Consider the following 16,835-nt stretch of genomic DNA (forward strand, 5'->3'; position numbering starts at 1 on the left):
GCTAGGTGCTAATAGTAGCTGCGAAGAAGAAGAACGTACTAGCTATATGGCGTAAACTATTCATTCATGCATATATGTGACGAATAACATTATTATTAAGGGTTTAATATAGATTGGAGAAGTTTTGTATATATCCTTGAGAAGGATGTCTATGGAAATCCTTAGCCGCCAAGTAAAGGTACGTCGTACATGCATATACGCCGGCCGCCACGCACCATGCATGCATGCAAAGTCTAGGAAATCTATCTATCCACCAGGGCAGCATCAGGCTAGGTTGGTGATTTGGACACCTCGATCGCTCATTCGCTCTAGCTCCATCTGATCTGCCTATATGGGTCTCCTTCGTCGTTGTCCACGTATGTTTCGTCGGACCATCGGCACCGTACGTGTTGCACTGTGAGAGTCTAGGTAAAAAGACGTATAGCTAAGCTAGAGAAGAGTAGAAGGAAACCTCAAAGGAAATGCTCGGTAAATGCACACGTGTGTACAGTGGCGGGGATACATATGGTGTAAGGGAGGCTAAGAAGGAACTGATTATCTTTTTTTCTCTCTTATTCTTCTTTTATTTTTCTCTCCTCATCTTCATATGGCATATATAGTAGGATTAGTAGGATTAATTTCTTCTTCTTTTTTTGTCTCCCCCTAGCTCCTCTTGGTTCAGGAGTAACACAACAGCACTGTACACCATTTTCGACGGCCGCTGTTATTTTCGGCGGCCAGGGGTTGGCCGCCGAAAATAAGCAGTTATTTTCAGCGGCATGACACAGCCACTACAACAAACTAATAAAAGTTCGTGGGTTAATTTAAGAACGTGGGTACCGACGTTCTTAACTGAGTTATGTTCGTGGGTTAATTTAAGAACATGGGTACCCACGTTCTTATATTAAATTCGTGGGTCCGTGAAAAAACCGTCGAACTTATATTATTAGGAACGTGAGTACCCACGTTCTTAACTTAAATTCGTGGGCCGAGTGGACACCGTCGAACTTAACCTAAAACCTAAATTTCACCCACCCCGCGCGTCTGTCTTTTTTCCCTGTCGACACAGTGCGCGCGCCCGAAGCTACCCGCCGCCACAACCTCGCAGCGCGCGCCCTGCCTCCACCCCGCGCCCGCCCCGCCGCCCCACCGCGCGCAGGCTCGCGCGCCGCCACCAGCTCGGCCAGCCCTCGCCACCGCCGCCGCCAGAAACCGGCCGCGCACGTCCCTCCGGCACACGCGCGCGTCCCGACGCCTCGCCGGCCCACCGCGCCCCACCCCGCCAGCGCCCCGCCTCCGCCTGCTCACGCCCCACCGCGCGCCATCTTCTCCCCCCGCTCCGCTCTCCGTCGATGGAAGGGTCGCTACTGCCGTTGCCCTCTCCCTTGCAGTCCATGTCCGTCGATGGAAGGGTCGCTACAGCCCCTGCCCTCGCCTCCGCAATCCATGGACGCCCCCGCCCCGAGACGTGCCCACCTAGAGAGCCGCTCGCTCACCTTGCTACCCGGCCCACACCCGTCTCGTTCTCCTCCTCATCCCGGCGCTCCTACTACTCCCCTCCATGGCGCGCAGGTACACCTCCTCGTTCCCCCACCTGCCTCCCTGTTCCACTTTTGTTGCCTCCTTACAGGCAAAAGCTCTGTGGGGTCCCTTTGCTACGTGGGGGACGAATCAGCGAGGGCGCTTAGCGTCGGCGAGGAGCTCATGGCCAAGAGACCATGCCGTTGGGTGTACAGGATCGACGGACTGCCCTATCTGTGTGGTACGAAATCAAGATCTGTTGGGGGACAGGCTCTGTTGGTGTTCAATTTGCTATCTTGTTTTAGTTCTTGCTTGTTTCGATAGCCATATTAATTTTCGTACAGATCTGGTAGGGTTTTGTTTCCCCTGCGAGGCGATTTCCTTTTTCTCTGTTGTGGTTGGGGTTGGGTGGGGTTAGGTTTGGTTAAACAATTCCCCTTTTGGATTAGAGGGGACAGGGCAATGAACTAATTTGCCAACTCAAGCCCTTGCTGTACACATGATTTAATCATGGGTTACGGCACATGTACCTTTTAGATCGCTTGCAAAAGGTTGTTTAGCTATCCTATTAGACATGTGTAGTTCTTTACTTATTCGTCGGATGAAGATGAAGTAATGGAGGAGATTAGGTTGGGGCCAAAAGGCGGTCTCATGTACTGCATGGAGTATCCTATTATTTTTGCAGTGTCTTTGTTCATTCTATAGGCTGCCATATAAGCCCATTGTTTCCTTTGGCTTTTTCCATACGTGATTAGTCGTACCTGATTTTGCCACCTAATTTTTCATTATATTTTTCTTTTTTGTTTTGTTGTCATGTGAATTGTCTCCATTCATGTTTGTGGTTCGCTTTATTACTTAACTATTTTCTGAGGTATATTTTTTTTTGTAAAAAACGGATTATCGATCTGTCATCCTTGTATAACCATCTGGTGTCTACATAAGTTTGATATCTAACACCAAGGCCAGACAATGATTGTATAACCATCTGGTGTCCGTATAAGCTTTGAAAATGTCATCCTTTTGCAAGCGATCAAATATCTTCTAGCATTATTATTCAGTTGGCAAGACTGGTCGCCAGAAGCTACTCAAGCAGAAAGGATGTGTTGTTTGCATCACGGGCCTTTAGTGCTTCAGGTAACCAAACCTTGCTTTCTCTCAAACTGGTTTGTTGTGTTATAGAACAAAAGGAAGAAAATTACAGATTGTTACAGTATTCCTGGAAGAAATACTTCCATTGCTGGACCATGGGTTACTTAATAAGTAGAATTTCTGGGCTCCTAATAAAGTACCATAATGTTCTGTTAGGACTATGTTTTTATGCAGCATAATCAGGTTATGAAGCACGAATTGTACATCAGCTTTCAGGTGCCAAGTTCAGTTACCTTGAATATTTTAAGTAATGGTATGTTGATTCCACTTTTATTAGTTCTTTGAGTTCCATTTCCAGCGCTGATCTTGATGCCTAATCAACTATTGAGAGCAGACAGCCATGAGCCTGAGACAAATGGAAAGTACAAATTATTGCATGGATTATTAATCATCACATGCCATAGATAAAAATTCCTGTTGTTATAGCCATAACATCGTAAGGTTAGTTGATAATTACGCACATACGAGAAGTAAAAAAATAGAAGTTTGACGTTAATAGAAATGGGGATACTTCTCTTTTCAGAAAAAGAGCTTAAGAAGGTCATCAGAAAGGGAATCAACAACACGTGGTGGGCAACAAAAACAACTTCAATGTCCTAAGAAATCTAGAAATTCTTTCTCTGAGTTTTTCTTTTCTGTTCTAGAGTCAATAGCTGACTGTTTCTGTTAACTGAAAATGTATTTGTCACACAATGCTTATATAAACCACTTGATTAAGTTATATTATGTTAGGACATTTTGGCAGTCCACTATTTATATCTGGTTTGATGTTGTTATAAAGTGATCTCTGCTATCTAATCTATTTTGGTGGTCGTAAAGTTTTGCTTGCTTGAAATTTGATCACATTAGTTGAATTTTGTCTATAATCACATCAGATGAGAAATTATACAGCCTTCTTGCTTAAATGTACAGACCACTGTTTAATTTTTTGAACTTTATTTCCCACCGCGAGAAACTGATTTATTTCCACCGAGAGAAACTGGTTTATTTCCATCTTTTCTTCTTTTTAGAACCGGAGGCTATCCTCTAGCTTGATAATCTCACCTGCAAGATTCGTTTTTTTGGCTAATCCAGTCTGGCGACCTAGGTCTCTTGGCTTGCCCGTAGCCCGCCGGTCAGTAATGGCGCAGGATGATCCGGTTGTTTCTGCTCAGTGGATGCACGAGCACCTAGTGATGCCTGATGTTAAGGTAAAAAATCATCTAGTTTGCGTGTTCATATTCACTTCAGAGACACTTCAATAATGCTTCCTTCATCGAAGAAGAAAGTTCAGAGATATACTTCTATCCCCTGCGTTAGTGGTATGTGAGAATATAACAGTTTGGTTGTCTATCAATTTGATCTTCCTTTTTATGCGTTGTGTTCTTATTACTCCCAGAAATAATTAGAGGGTTAGGGACATATGTGCTTTGTGGCAGTTATCAGCTTGTTTTAGGTTTTGGATGCTTCCTGGTACATGCCGGTAGAGAACAGGGAATCATGGAAAGAATATCAGGTTTTCAGCATCAGCTATCTCATCTTCCTTTTTGAGATAATTGTTGGAGCTAAAGTGTTCTGGTATCCTCAGGTGGCACACATCCCCGGTGCGCTATTCTTCGACTTAGATGGCATAGTTGATCGGACAACTGATGTGAGAATTGTTTCTAGATATACTTTGCACCCTCAACTAATCTAAGTGGTAGTGTAGTACGCAGTCTTGCTTAGTTTCTAGAATGAGCAGTTATTTAGTGGACAGTTTGATTTGAATCCTTTATAATGTAAAATTCTTTGTTGTACTATTTCTGTTCCTCTCCGTCTGCATATGAGATGTACAGTCACAGATGGTAACAGCTGGCCGTCTAAGGCCCTATTTGGAAGCACCCAATTTTTAAGAATCTGCTTTATAGAAATTGAGGTGCTTCCAAACATATCAGTTTAGAACTCAGTTTATAGAAATTAGATTCTTAGTTTCTTAAAAACCAAGAAGCTGGTCTCTCTTAGGTAAAAGATAAAAGCAGTCTCTTAAAAACTAGGTTGCTTCCAAACAGGGCCTAATTCTATGACTGGCTTGACTGTAAGAGTAATTCCGCTCAAACTACCCAACTTTACTCTTCGTTTTCTGATGTAATCCATTTGCCCTTCTCTTTTCAGGCTAGGCAAATAGTTGGTTCAGCTGTACTTGTGAAAGCTCGAGATAGACCAGAAATTGAGGATGATGAATTCTATTCACTTGACCTTTATTGTCAAGGTACTTACATCTTTGTTGTATTTTTCAAGATATTGCAGTAGTGTCGCTTCATTGGTTGGTTTCTGTTACAAATTTACGATGTGATGTAGGCAGTTTTAAAAGGCATGTCCCATGCACTTTTATAATTCTTGATAAGGAGAATTTTCGTCTATGCTACTTGTCCAGTCATGGTTTTGGTCCATGCCACTGTAAATACTTGGTTAAGACATAAGAATCATTTGCGTTTTAAAATAGCTCCCTCCACTCCCTAAAAGTAGACACAGCTGTTATGACCTTCGTTCGATACCTTTTCAAAACTGTTTTGTCCACCCCCAGCAAGTGTAGTAGTAAACAACACGGCCAAAAAATGCACACATAATAACCTACTTTTTTTGGCGAGAAACACACTATACGACTTATTTCCCATGGAAGTATTGTCAATTGTCATCAAGTTTAGTAACTGAAATTAGTCCACAGGATACAGGCAAGCTCGTAGGAACAGTTGGTCAGGGTTTCAATTTCGGAGGTGGAGATCTTCTACAGGTGATAATGGGCTCTTCTGAGGGTACTACTGTTGATCCAGATTCAGAAAATCAAGATTCAATCTCATCACGTGAGCATGTGTGGACTCCATTTGCTGAAGATATTGTACCTGATGTTGATATGGGAAGCAGAGAAATGCGGATTACACCTCCGAAGGGGTTACTTGAGCTCAATTCTCGTTCTGACAAGAGATCGAAGAAAGAAAGGCATGCGATGGTTAGGTCTGCATCATCCTTTTCTAGCATCCATGCTCGCATCTACAGCCATGATTTGCATCTTAAAAGAAATAAAGAATGTGTCAGGTCCATAGTACTGAAATGTTGATAGCAGCAGATGTCCTGGCTGAAGATTGTAGATATTATCTTGCATGTATTATAACAAATGACTCCTCCCCTCACGATGACTTTGCGGACAGATGTCTCAATTCTAGTGGTGGAGCTACGAACAACAATCTGATGTCCTGATCGAGAGCGATGGAGCTAATATTTGAACTTGTGTGTTTGAACTTGTGAACTAAAAATGTGAACTATGGATGTGAACTTGTGTGAATTTGTGAACTTATTTATTTGGACTTATGTGAATTTGTGAACTTATATATTTGGACTTGTGTGAATTTGTGATATGAACATATATCAATGTGTTTGAAATCTATATTGTATGTGATATTCTGTGTTGCATGTGATATTATGTGTGTCTAATTTTTCATTTTTGTATTTTTTATTTTTTTTTTCTGGAAAAGGGTTAAGAACGTGGGTACCCACGTTCTTAAGGTTAAGAACGTGGGTACCGTCGAACTTAATGGGTAGCCCTCGCCGACCCACGCAGGACCCATAAGTTCGACGGCCACGTGGCCCCGTCGAACTTAAATGTAAGAACGTGGGTGCCGTCGAACTTATGGAAAAAAATTCGACGGCCCCCGTCGAACTTAAAAACCCACGTTCTTAACCTTAAGTTCGACGGTACCCACGTTCTTAACCTTAAGAACGTGGGGGCCGTCGAACTTACTTCTTTAAGTTCGTCCAAAAATCGCCGTCGGCTATATTCATCGGTAAACCCACGTTCTTACGGTAAGTTCGACGGCTTATTACATTAAGTTCGACGGTTTTTCACCCACGTTCTTTAACCAGTTTCTTGTAGTGAGCCGCCGAAAATAGTGTTATTTCCGGCGGCTTCTGACACAGCCGCCGAAAATAACTGCTTATTTTCGGCGGCTAGCCCTAGCCGCCGAAAACTAAAAGTTTAAAAAGGTCGGGCCCGACCTTCTTCTCTGTTTCTTTCTGTCTGCCTCGCCCGCCCGCGCCGCCTTCCTCCAGCCGCCGCGCCGCCGCTCCTGGCCGTCCCCGCGCTGTCGCTCGCCGGCTGGCCACGCGCCGCCGGTCCTGGGCCACCCCCGCGCCGCGCAGCGCCCCTGCACGGGACTCCGGCCGAGGCCGCCGTCGCCCGAGCCACCACCGTCGACCGCCGCCGTTCAAAGCCCCGAGCCGCCACCGTCGTGGAACCACTCCGCCGTCGTCGCCAAGCTCTTCCCCGTCGTAAGGTATTTTTTGCGTTTTTTATTCCATATTTTCGGCGGCCGTTATTGAATTACCGCCGAAATTAGTATATATTTATAATTGTGTTTGTTTGATTAGTTGTATGATTAGTATTATTGTTTAGTTCGATTTCATTAATGTATTAGTGGTATATGTGGTTTAGTGATTAGAGGTATATTGTATTTAGGCATTAATTTCATATTAATATGTGGTACTAATTATATTATTAGCTTTAATAGTATATTATATTGGTACGTATAATAGTTGCATAATTAGTGTATGTGGTACTTAGTTTGATTTGATTAGTATTATATCATTGTTTGTTTTGTATATAAGTAATATTATTTAGTGGCAGCGAATTTATGCTGCCAAATTTTTTTGGGTCCTACTAGGTTCATGTGGGTTTAGAACTTATCCCTGTGTATACATGTAGGACCGATACACTTGACGAAGTTGAACAATTTTTTCACGATATGGTTCGGTTTAACAGTCTCAGGCATGGCTGAAGATCGTGCATGGATGTACAATGACTGGAGTAGTAATGGACGTCATTCTAATGAGTGGGTAGCCAAGACCAAAGATTTTGTGGACCACGTATTCGCCTTGTCCTTAACCGGCACTGTCATATGCCCTTGTAGGCGTCACGAAAACGGTATATTTTTTAATAAGGAAAGAGTTAGCCTAGATCTTTGTCAGTTTGGATTTATGCCCGGATATGAGGTGTGGGAACATCATGGTGAGGTAGTACCCAACCGGAATGTAGAAGAGGAGGAGAACAATGATTGGGCTGGCGATGATGCGATGCATGAGATGCTAGATTCGCTACGTCCAGAATTCAACCTAAGCTCCGAGGATCCTGCCACACCAGAGGTTTCCAGATTTTTTAAACTACTAAAAGACTCTGAAGATCCGTTGCATGAACACACAGATATGAGTATACTCGCTTTTGTGACTCGGCTCATGGCCATTAAGTCCAAGTACTTTTTCTCGAACAATTGTTACAATGAGATTTTAAATATATTAGGAGATGTGCTCCCAAAGCCCAATAAGTTGCCTAAAGACATGTACCAATCAAAGACAATTATCAAAGGTCTCGGTATGGATTATGAGAAGATTGATGTGTGCAAAAATAATTGTATGCTTTTCATGAAAGAGCATGCGGAAGAGAAAAAATGTCTGAAATGTGGACAATCTAGATTTGTGGAAGTTGTTAATGATGAGGGTGAGAAGGTGATGACAGATGTTGCACATAAGCAGCTCCGCTACTTGCCACTAACTCCTCAAGTGAAACAGATGTTTCTATCTAAAAAAACCGCTATGCACATGCGATAGCACAAAGAAGGTGTCCGTGATAACGATGACCTAATCGTGCACCCTTCAAGAGCATGCAGACCGAGTATTAGAGAAAAATGCGAAGAAGGTGTGCAGGGATGCATTTTCCAATGCTCGTCTACAGGTTGTGAACGCGTACATGAAGCGCCGAGGTCATTCTATCAACAACTTACGACAATATTCAGATGTCTACTTGACTGTAGACCAGTACATGGAGGTAAAAATCTAATTTAACAGCTCATTCAGATGTGAATGTAATTTTGAGCTAACGCTTTATATGCAGGTAACTCTTCCATGGATGGAACACCGGCCGCACTACAAGAGCTAGAGGCATTTTCGGCGGCCAGAAGCCACCGAAAATAAGCCCTTCGCCGCCGAAAATAACCTAATTTCGGCGGCAAAAGGCTTATTTTCGGCGGCTTCTGGCTGCCAAAAAAACCGGCCGAAAATAAGGCTTTATTTTCGGCGGCCTGATCCTCGCGGCCGAAAATAACCTAATTTCCGGCGGCTGGCTCCTTGGCCGTCGAAAATAACAGATTATTTTCGGCGGCCACCTAGTCAGCCGCCAGAAATTAAAAATGCCGAAAATAATATCACTATTTTCGGCGGCCAGGGAGGCCGCCGAAAATTACTAATTTCAGAGCAAAAAAATTGAAAAAATGCGAAAAATAACAGAATTTCATACAAAATTCATACAATAACAGAAAATTCATACTTGAGTTCACAACATAAAACTTGAGTCCATACAAATATAAAGTCCACAAATAGTCCATACAAACATAAAATCCACAAATAGTTCATTACAACGCACAGTGCGGCACAAAGCTAACTTAATTACATATCGGGGTCGTTGGAGTTGTGTCCACTACCTCCAGAAGCCAAGAACTGGTTGACGAAGTCGTGTGACGGGTTTGGATCCTAAAGTAAAAAGAAGACATTAATAACGACATTGGTTGCATGTATAATAACGACTATTTGAGAGCACCTAGAGGGAGGTGAATAGGTGATCCTGTGAAACTTGAAACTTAAGCCACAAAACTTGGTTAATCGTTAGCACAATAATTGCCAAGTGGCTAGAGAGGAATCTTCAACAAAACACAATAACCAACAAGGATCAATCACAGATATGGCACGGTGGTTATCCCGTGGTTCGGCCAAGACCAACGCTTGCCTACTCCACGTTGTGGCGTCCCAACGGACGAGGGTTGCAATCAACCCCTCTCAAGAGGTCCAAAGACCCACTTGAATACCACGGTGTTTTGCTTGCTTTTTCTCAATCCCGTTTGCGAGGAATCTCCACAACTTGGAGCCTCTCGCCCTTACACTTGAAATTCACAAAGAAACACGGAGCAAGGGAGGGATTAGCAACACACTCAAGACAAGAAATCACAGCAACACCACGCACACAAGTCGCAATGAGAGCTCACAACACAACTCAATGAGTTCACTACTCAACTAGAGCTCTAATTGCTATCGCAAAGAATCAAAGGCGCGGAATCGATGTCTTGGTGCTTAGGAATGTTGTAGGAATGCTTGGTGTTCTCCTCCATGCGCCTAGGGGTCCCTTTTATAGCCCCAAGGCAGCTAGGAGCCGTTGAGAGCAATCTAGGAAGGCTGATCTTGCCTTCTGTCGACTGGCGCACCGGACAGTCCGGTGCACACCGGACACTGTCCGGTGCCCGATTTCCTTCCATAAATGGCGCAGTCGACCGTTGGTAGCCTAAGAGCCATTGGCGCACCGGACATGTCTGGTGCACACCGGTGCCCCCTTCTAGCCGTTGGCTCGGCCACGTGTCCCGCGCAGATCGCGCGGCCGACCGTTGGCCCTTCCGACCGTTGGCTCACCGGACAGTCCGGTGTACACCGGACAGTCCGGTGAATTATAGCCGTACGTCGACGATGAATTCCCGAGAGCGACGAGTTCGCCTGTGAACAGCCCACCGGACAGTCCGGTGCACCACCGGACAGTCCGGTGAATTATAGTCGTACACCGCCGTCGAAGTCCCGAGAGCAGCCACTTCGCCCGAGCCAGCCTGGCGCACCGGACACTGTCCGGTGCACCACCGGACAGTCCGGTGCTCCCAGACTGAGCAGATTCTTGGCTGCTCGAGCCAAGGCATTTTCAATTGGATTTTTCCTGTTTCCAGCACTTAGACACAATACATTAGTCCATAAAACAATGTACTAAGCCTGAGAAACATACCTTTATCCTTGATTTGTACTTTGTCCACCTTTTTACACTTAGGCACTTGTGTTGGACACTAAATCACCAAAATACTTAGAAATGGCCCAAGGGTCTTAGGTACCCAACTCTTGTTGGGTCCTACAAGGTTAGTCACAATTTCCTTAGGGTCCCAAATGCAAGTTTTATCACCCTTGCATTTTGCCCCTAATTTCCTAGCAACTATCTTCCTATCCTTTCTACAAATAGCAAAGGAAGTATTTAAAGCATGATAAATTGTAGAGGGACCATTCATAACCTTTCTAGGAACATGAACAATATTCTTCCTATGCACATGATGAACATTTTTCCTAGGCATATCTCTACCATGCATATAGGAAGAACTAGGAGCAAACATAGCATAAGAGTCATAGGCATGTGAATCAAAAGCATTGCAACTCCTATGAGACTGTCTTTTATCATTGTACATAAAAGCATGGTTCCTTTTAGTACTATTTGCCATAGGGGCCTTCCCTTTCTCCTTGGCGGAGATGGGAGCCTTATGGCTTGTTAAGTTCTTGGCTTCCCTCTTGAAGCCAAGCCCATCCTTAATTGAGGGGTGTCTACCAATCATGTAGGCATCCCTAGCAAATTTTAGTTTATCAAAATCACTTTTGCTAGCCTTAAGTTGGGCATTAAGACTAGCCATTTCAGCATTTAACTTTGCAATAGAAGCTATGTGTTCACTACAAGCATCAATATCAAAATCTTTACATCTATTGCAAATAACAACATTTTCTACACAAGTTGTTGATTTACTAGCTATTTCTAATTTAGCATTCAAATCATCATTAATGCTCCTTAAGCTAGAAATTGTCTCATGGCAAGAAGATAATTCACAAGAAAGCATTTCATTTCTTTTAACTTCTAAAGCATGAGATTTTTGAGCTTCTATAAATTTGTCATGTTCTTCATACAACAAATCTTCTTGTTTTTCTAAAAGCCTATTCTTATCATTCAAGGCATCAATCAATTCATTAATTTTATCTACCTTGGTTCTATCTAGGCCCTTAAATAAACATGAATAGTCTATTTCATCCTCATCACTAGATTCGTCCTCACTTGAAGAAGCATAGGTAGAGTCTCGAGTACATACCTTCTTCTCCCTTGCCATAAGGCATGTGTGACGCTCGTTGGGGAAGAGGGATGACTTGTTGAAGGCGGTGGCGGCGAGTCCTTCATTGTCGGAGTCAGACGAGGAGCAATCCGAATCCCACTCCTTGCCAAGATGTGCCTCGCCCTTTGCCTTCTTATAGTTCTTCTTTTTCTCCCTCTTGTTCCCTTGATCCTGATCACTATCATTGTCGGGACAGTTAGCAATAAAATGACCAAGCTTACCGCATTTAAAGCATGAGCGCTTCCCTTTGGCTTTTGTCTTGCTTGGCTGTCCCTTGCGACCCTTAAGCGCCGTCTTGAATCTTTTGATGATGAGGGCCATCTCTTCATCATTAAGTCCGGCCGCCTCAATTTGTGCCACCTTGCTAGGTAGCGCCTCCTTGCTCCTTGTTGCCTTGAAAGCAACGGGTTGAGGCTCATTGATTGGACCGTTTAGAGCATCGTCCACGTACCTCGCCTCCTTGATCATCATTCGCCCGCTTACGAATTTTCCAAGGACTTCTTCGGGCGACATTTTGGTGTACCTGGGATTCTCACGAATATTATTCACCAAATGAGGATCAAGAACGGTAAAGGACCTTAGCATCAGTCGGACGACGTCGTGGTCCGTCCATCGCGTGCTTCCGTAGCTCCTTATTTTGTTGATAAGGGTCTTGAGCCGGTTGTATGTTTGTGTCGGCTCCTCGCCCCTTATCATCGCGAATCGTCCAAGCTCGCCCTCCACCAACTCCATCTTGGTGAGCAAGGTGACATCGTTCCCCTCATGCGAAATCTTGAGGGTGTCCCAGATCTGCTTGGCGTTATCCAAGCCGCTCACTTTGTGGTATTCATCCCTGCACAATGAAGCTAGAAGAACAGTAGTAGCTTGTGCATTCTTATGTATTTGCTCATTAATGAACATGGGACTATCCATACTATCAAAGTGCATTCCACTCTCTACAATCTCCCATATACTAGGATGGAGAGAGAATAGGTGACTACGCATTTTGTGGCTCCAAAATCCGTAGTCCTCCCCATCAAAGTGTGGAGGCTTGCCGAGAGGAATGGAGAGCAAATGTGAATTTGAACTTTGTGGAATACGAGAGTAGTCAAAAGAAAAGTTCGAATTAACCGGTTTTCTTCTCTCGTAGTCGTTGTGGTCGTCGTCCTTTTGGGAAGAAGTAGACTCATCGCTGTCGTCGTAGTAGACAATTTCCCTGATGCGCCTTGTCTTCTTCTTCTTCCCATCTTTCCGTCTATGGCCCGAGCCGGAGTCTGTAGGCTTGTCATCCTTCGGCTCGTTGACGAAGGATTCCTTCTCTTTGTCGTTGATCACGATTCCCTTCCCCTTAGGATCCATCTCTTCGGGCGGTTAGTCCCTTTGTGAAGAGAACGGCTCTGATACCAATTGAGAGCACCTAGAGGGGGGTGAATAGGTGATCCTGTGAAACTTGAAACTTAAGCCACAAAACTTGGTTAATCGTTAGCACAATAATTGTCAAGTGGCTAGAGAGGAATCTTCAACAAAACATAATAACCAACAAGGATCAATCACAGATATGGCACGGTGGTTATCCCGTGGTTCGGCCAAGACCAACGCTTGCCTACTCCACGTTGTGGCGTCCCAACGGACGAGGGTTGCAATCAACCCCTCTCAAGCGGTCCAAAGACCCACTTGAATACCACGGTGTTTTGCTTGCTTTTTCTCAATCCCGTTTGCGAGGAATCTCCACAACTTGGAGCCTCTCGCCCTTACACTTGAAATTCACAAAGAAACACGGAGCAAGGGAGGGATTAGCAACACACTCAAGACAAGAAATCACAGCAACACCACGCACACAAGTCGCAATGAGAGCTCACAACACAACTCAATGAGTTCACTACTCAACTAGAGCTCTAATTGCTATCGCAAAGAATCAAAGGCGCGGAATCGATGTCTTGGTGCTTAGGAAAGTTGTAGGAATGCTTGGTGTTCTCCTCCATGCGCCTAGGGGTCCCTTTTATAGCCCCAAGGCAGCTAGGAGCCGTTGAGAGCAATCTAGGAAGGCTGATCTTGCCTTCTGTCGACTGGCGCACCGGACAGTCCGGTGCACACCGGACACTGTCCGGTGCCCGATTTCCTTCCATAAATGGCGCAGTCGACCGTTGGTAGCCTGAGAGCCGTTGGCGCACCGGACATGTCCGGTGCACACCGGACAGACCGGTGCCCCCTTCTAGTCGTTGGCTCGACCACGTGTCCCGCGCAGATCGCGCGGCCGACCGTTGGCCCTTCCGACCGTTGGCTCACCGGATAGTCCGGTGTACACCCGACAGTCCGGTGAATTATAGCCATACGTCGACGATGAATTCCCGAGAGCGACGAGTTCGCCTGTGAACAGCCCACCGGACAGTCCGGTGCACCACCGGACAGTCCGGTGAATTATAGCCGTACATCGCCGTCGAAGTCCCGAGAGCAGCAACTTCGCCCGAGCCAGCCTGGTGCACCGGACACTGTCCGGTGCAACACCGGACAGTCCGGTGCTCCCAGACTGAGCAGATTCTTGGCTGCTCGAGCCAAGGCATTTTCAATTGGATTTTTCCTGTTTCCAGCACTTAGACACAATACATTAGTCCATAAAACAATGTACTAAGCCTGAGAAACATACCTTTATCCTTGATTTGTACTTTGTCCACCTTTTTACACTTAGAAATTGCCCAAGGGCACATTTCCTATTCACTATTCAAACAAATTGTTTCTCAAACTAATCTCTCCTGCATAAGCGTCCTCCCCTGCATAAGCTCCTCCTGGTGCTGGTATGACTGGTGGTGGCGTGTTGTGGCCCATGACCCCGGATCCCTACAAAATCAAGTTTAGTAAAGATTTGAAATTAGGTTGATACAAATGACAAGTCTTAACTAAATTGAATAACCTGATGTGGAGGTGGAGGTGGCGGAGCATGTAATCCCCACTGAGGCATCGGCGGCTGAAATTGAGGGAAAACAAATGGTTGCTGCTGTGCCTGCTGTGGAAACCAAGACTGTTGCAAATATAATATATTAGTTATAGAACCAATATTGAGCGTGTTGAGAATAAATAAGACACTCACGTTCATTGCTTGTTGCGCCTGTGCGTTGTAAGCAGCCATGTACTCTGATTGCTGTTGGAGAAATGCCATTTATTGTTGCCGCAGCTCTTCACGAAACTTTTCTTGCTGCTCCCTCATAGCTTCCTCCATGCTAGATACAGAGCGGCGACTACGGCTGCTACTACCACAGCCCGCCTGCGACGAAGAGCCGCCACGAGAACGCAACTCCATCGAATCGATAACACCGGTAAACATAGAATATCTTGAAAAACAAGAAAATTAGCTATTCGGTCGTAGTTCCAATATTATTGAAAACAATTCACAAGTTCATACCGTCCATGCGCCTTGCCTCCAAGTGAATGCACAACTTCAGCGTCGATGGTAGGCGCTCCTCGCCAATCGTAGTCTTCTCCATACTTCTTAACCATCTCTTGCCCGTATGTCTCCTGCAATACAATATGAAGGTTCAGCACACATGTAATTTATAGCTATATGACAAGAAAATATTAATCATAACAACAACTAACCATACGCTCAACGACCGCTTGACTACACAGCTCATCGGAGATTTCACTGTTTTTCGCTCGATGCCCTCTCCTATAAACATCGATTGGGCTTGGGACAACTCCAGTTTGAGCCTCCTGCAAATATATGAGTTCAATCCTGTTTCATTTCTGAGTAAAACAGAATACTACATACTCACCATTCGCTTAGCCAACCGAATGTGTCCATCAGCCCCATAGGTATGGTTGACTACGACCTCATCATCGTCCTCGTCCTGCTGATGGCGCTGCCTATGTCGATTTCTGTTTGACTTCTCAATCCACTCGGGCGAAGCCCATATCTCACACAAAGCCTTGTAAGCCTGCGGCCGGTGTTCCATCCATGGAAGAGTTACCTGCATATAAAGCGTTAGCTCAAAATTACATTCACATCTGAATGAGCTGTTAAATTAGATTTTTACCTCCATGTACTGGTCTACAGTCAAGTAGACATCTGAATATTGTCAAAAGTTGTTGATAGAATGACCTCGGCGCTTCATGTACGCGTTCACAACCTGTAGACGAGCATTGGAAAATGCATCCCTGCACACCTTCTTCGCATTTTTCTCTAATACTCGGTCTGCATGCTCTTGAGCCTTAGGTTCCACACGATAGCGTCTCTGTCCAACATCGAAAATAAAATTAGTTAAAAAACAACTAATAAATGTTAGGTTGAAACAACTAATAAATGTTAGTTCGAAAAAATTACCCAAAAGTCGTGCTTGACGGTGCCTTGAGTTGTTCCATATGTAGCATGTGGAGCTAGTGCGAAGTGCGACCAGCTAGTGCAAGGAACCACCACACCTTTCGGGTCGATGACAATTCCTGGGTTATGTAGACGACAGAGGTTACCTAAGACTTGATTAACCTGTCTATGGTGACCTCGACCGTCAAATGACGTGTCTTCCCATTGGCTGCATGACAAAAAACAAGAAAGTCATGTCATATATATAGTGTAAAATAAACAAATAAGTAAGAACAAAGTGGCCAAACGTGAGTACCTATCACCAACCGGGATGATCAGTACTCGAGCTTCAGATTGTGCAGGCGCTGACGGAGGTAGGACAAAGTGGCCCTTCCGAGTGCCCCTTCGTCGAACGACAGGAGCCTCGGTGGTATCGTCATCCGCCTCAGCATCTATGCCCTCATGGGCCTGCTCGTCCTCCTCCTCATGGTGTTGCACCTCCTCCTCGTCATCCTCCTCATGGGCCTCCTCGTCCTCCTCCTCATGGTGTTGCACCTCCTCCTCGTCGTCCTCCTCTTCCTATGGACATGAAATAGAGACACGTAAAAATTTACATAAACATTTACATAAGATCAATTACATAAGTGACTGACAAATAAGATCTACATAAACATTTACATCGGTACTCCGTTGTAGAGCGATAGGTGTATCACGTAGTTCTGGCCGAGCGTGTCTCAGCAACGCCTCCTGTCTGCTCTGGCTAGAAGAACTCCCTTGGAAAAGGGAACGTGCACCAGGGAGTATCCTGCTAGCCGCATTAAGAAACCCCCTACCAGTGCGCTTTGGTTTATTCCTACCACTCATCCTGTTCAATAGAAAAACATTAAATGTATTAGCTCCATAAAATTAAGTGAACTAATAAAAAATCAAATAATACATCACATAATATGAAATTTTGCATTACA

General features: G+C 44.8%; 1 protein-coding gene across 13 annotated transcripts; it reads left to right on the forward strand.

Moving 5' to 3' along the window:
* Positions 1–1,136: 1,136 nt before the first annotated feature.
* LOC103633571 (uncharacterized) lies at positions 1,137–6,049 on the forward strand. Of its 13 annotated transcripts, none has more exons than XR_004851633.1 (7): positions 1,425–1,741; positions 2,559–2,634; positions 2,824–2,902; positions 3,724–4,144; positions 4,217–4,279; positions 4,780–4,876; positions 5,333–5,795. XR_004851633.1 is itself a non-coding variant. In XM_020541399.3 (7 exons), the coding sequence occupies exons 1-6, from the start codon at positions 1,698–1,700 to the stop codon at positions 5,416–5,418; spliced, it is 498 nt and encodes a 165-aa protein (XP_020396988.1). In that variant the 5' UTR covers positions 1,425–1,697; the 3' UTR covers positions 5,419–5,420; positions 5,530–5,927. The 13 variants fall into 13 exon arrangements, 7 of the variants coding, with proteins under 7 accessions (XP_020396988.1, XP_020396982.1, XP_020396987.1 ...); XM_020541399.3 differs by lacking the exon at positions 4,217–4,279 and having other exon boundaries at positions 3,724–3,839; positions 5,333–5,420; positions 5,530–5,927; XM_020541393.3 differs by lacking the exon at positions 4,217–4,279 and having other exon boundaries at positions 3,724–3,839; positions 5,333–5,398; positions 5,530–5,927.
* The last annotated feature ends 10,786 nt before the right edge of the window (positions 6,050–16,835 follow it).

The sequence above is a fragment of the Zea mays genome, chromosome 7 (genome assembly GCF_902167145.1).
Source record: "Zea mays cultivar B73 chromosome 7, Zm-B73-REFERENCE-NAM-5.0, whole genome shotgun sequence".
NCBI classification, from domain to species: Eukaryota; Viridiplantae; Streptophyta; class Magnoliopsida; order Poales; family Poaceae; genus Zea; species Zea mays.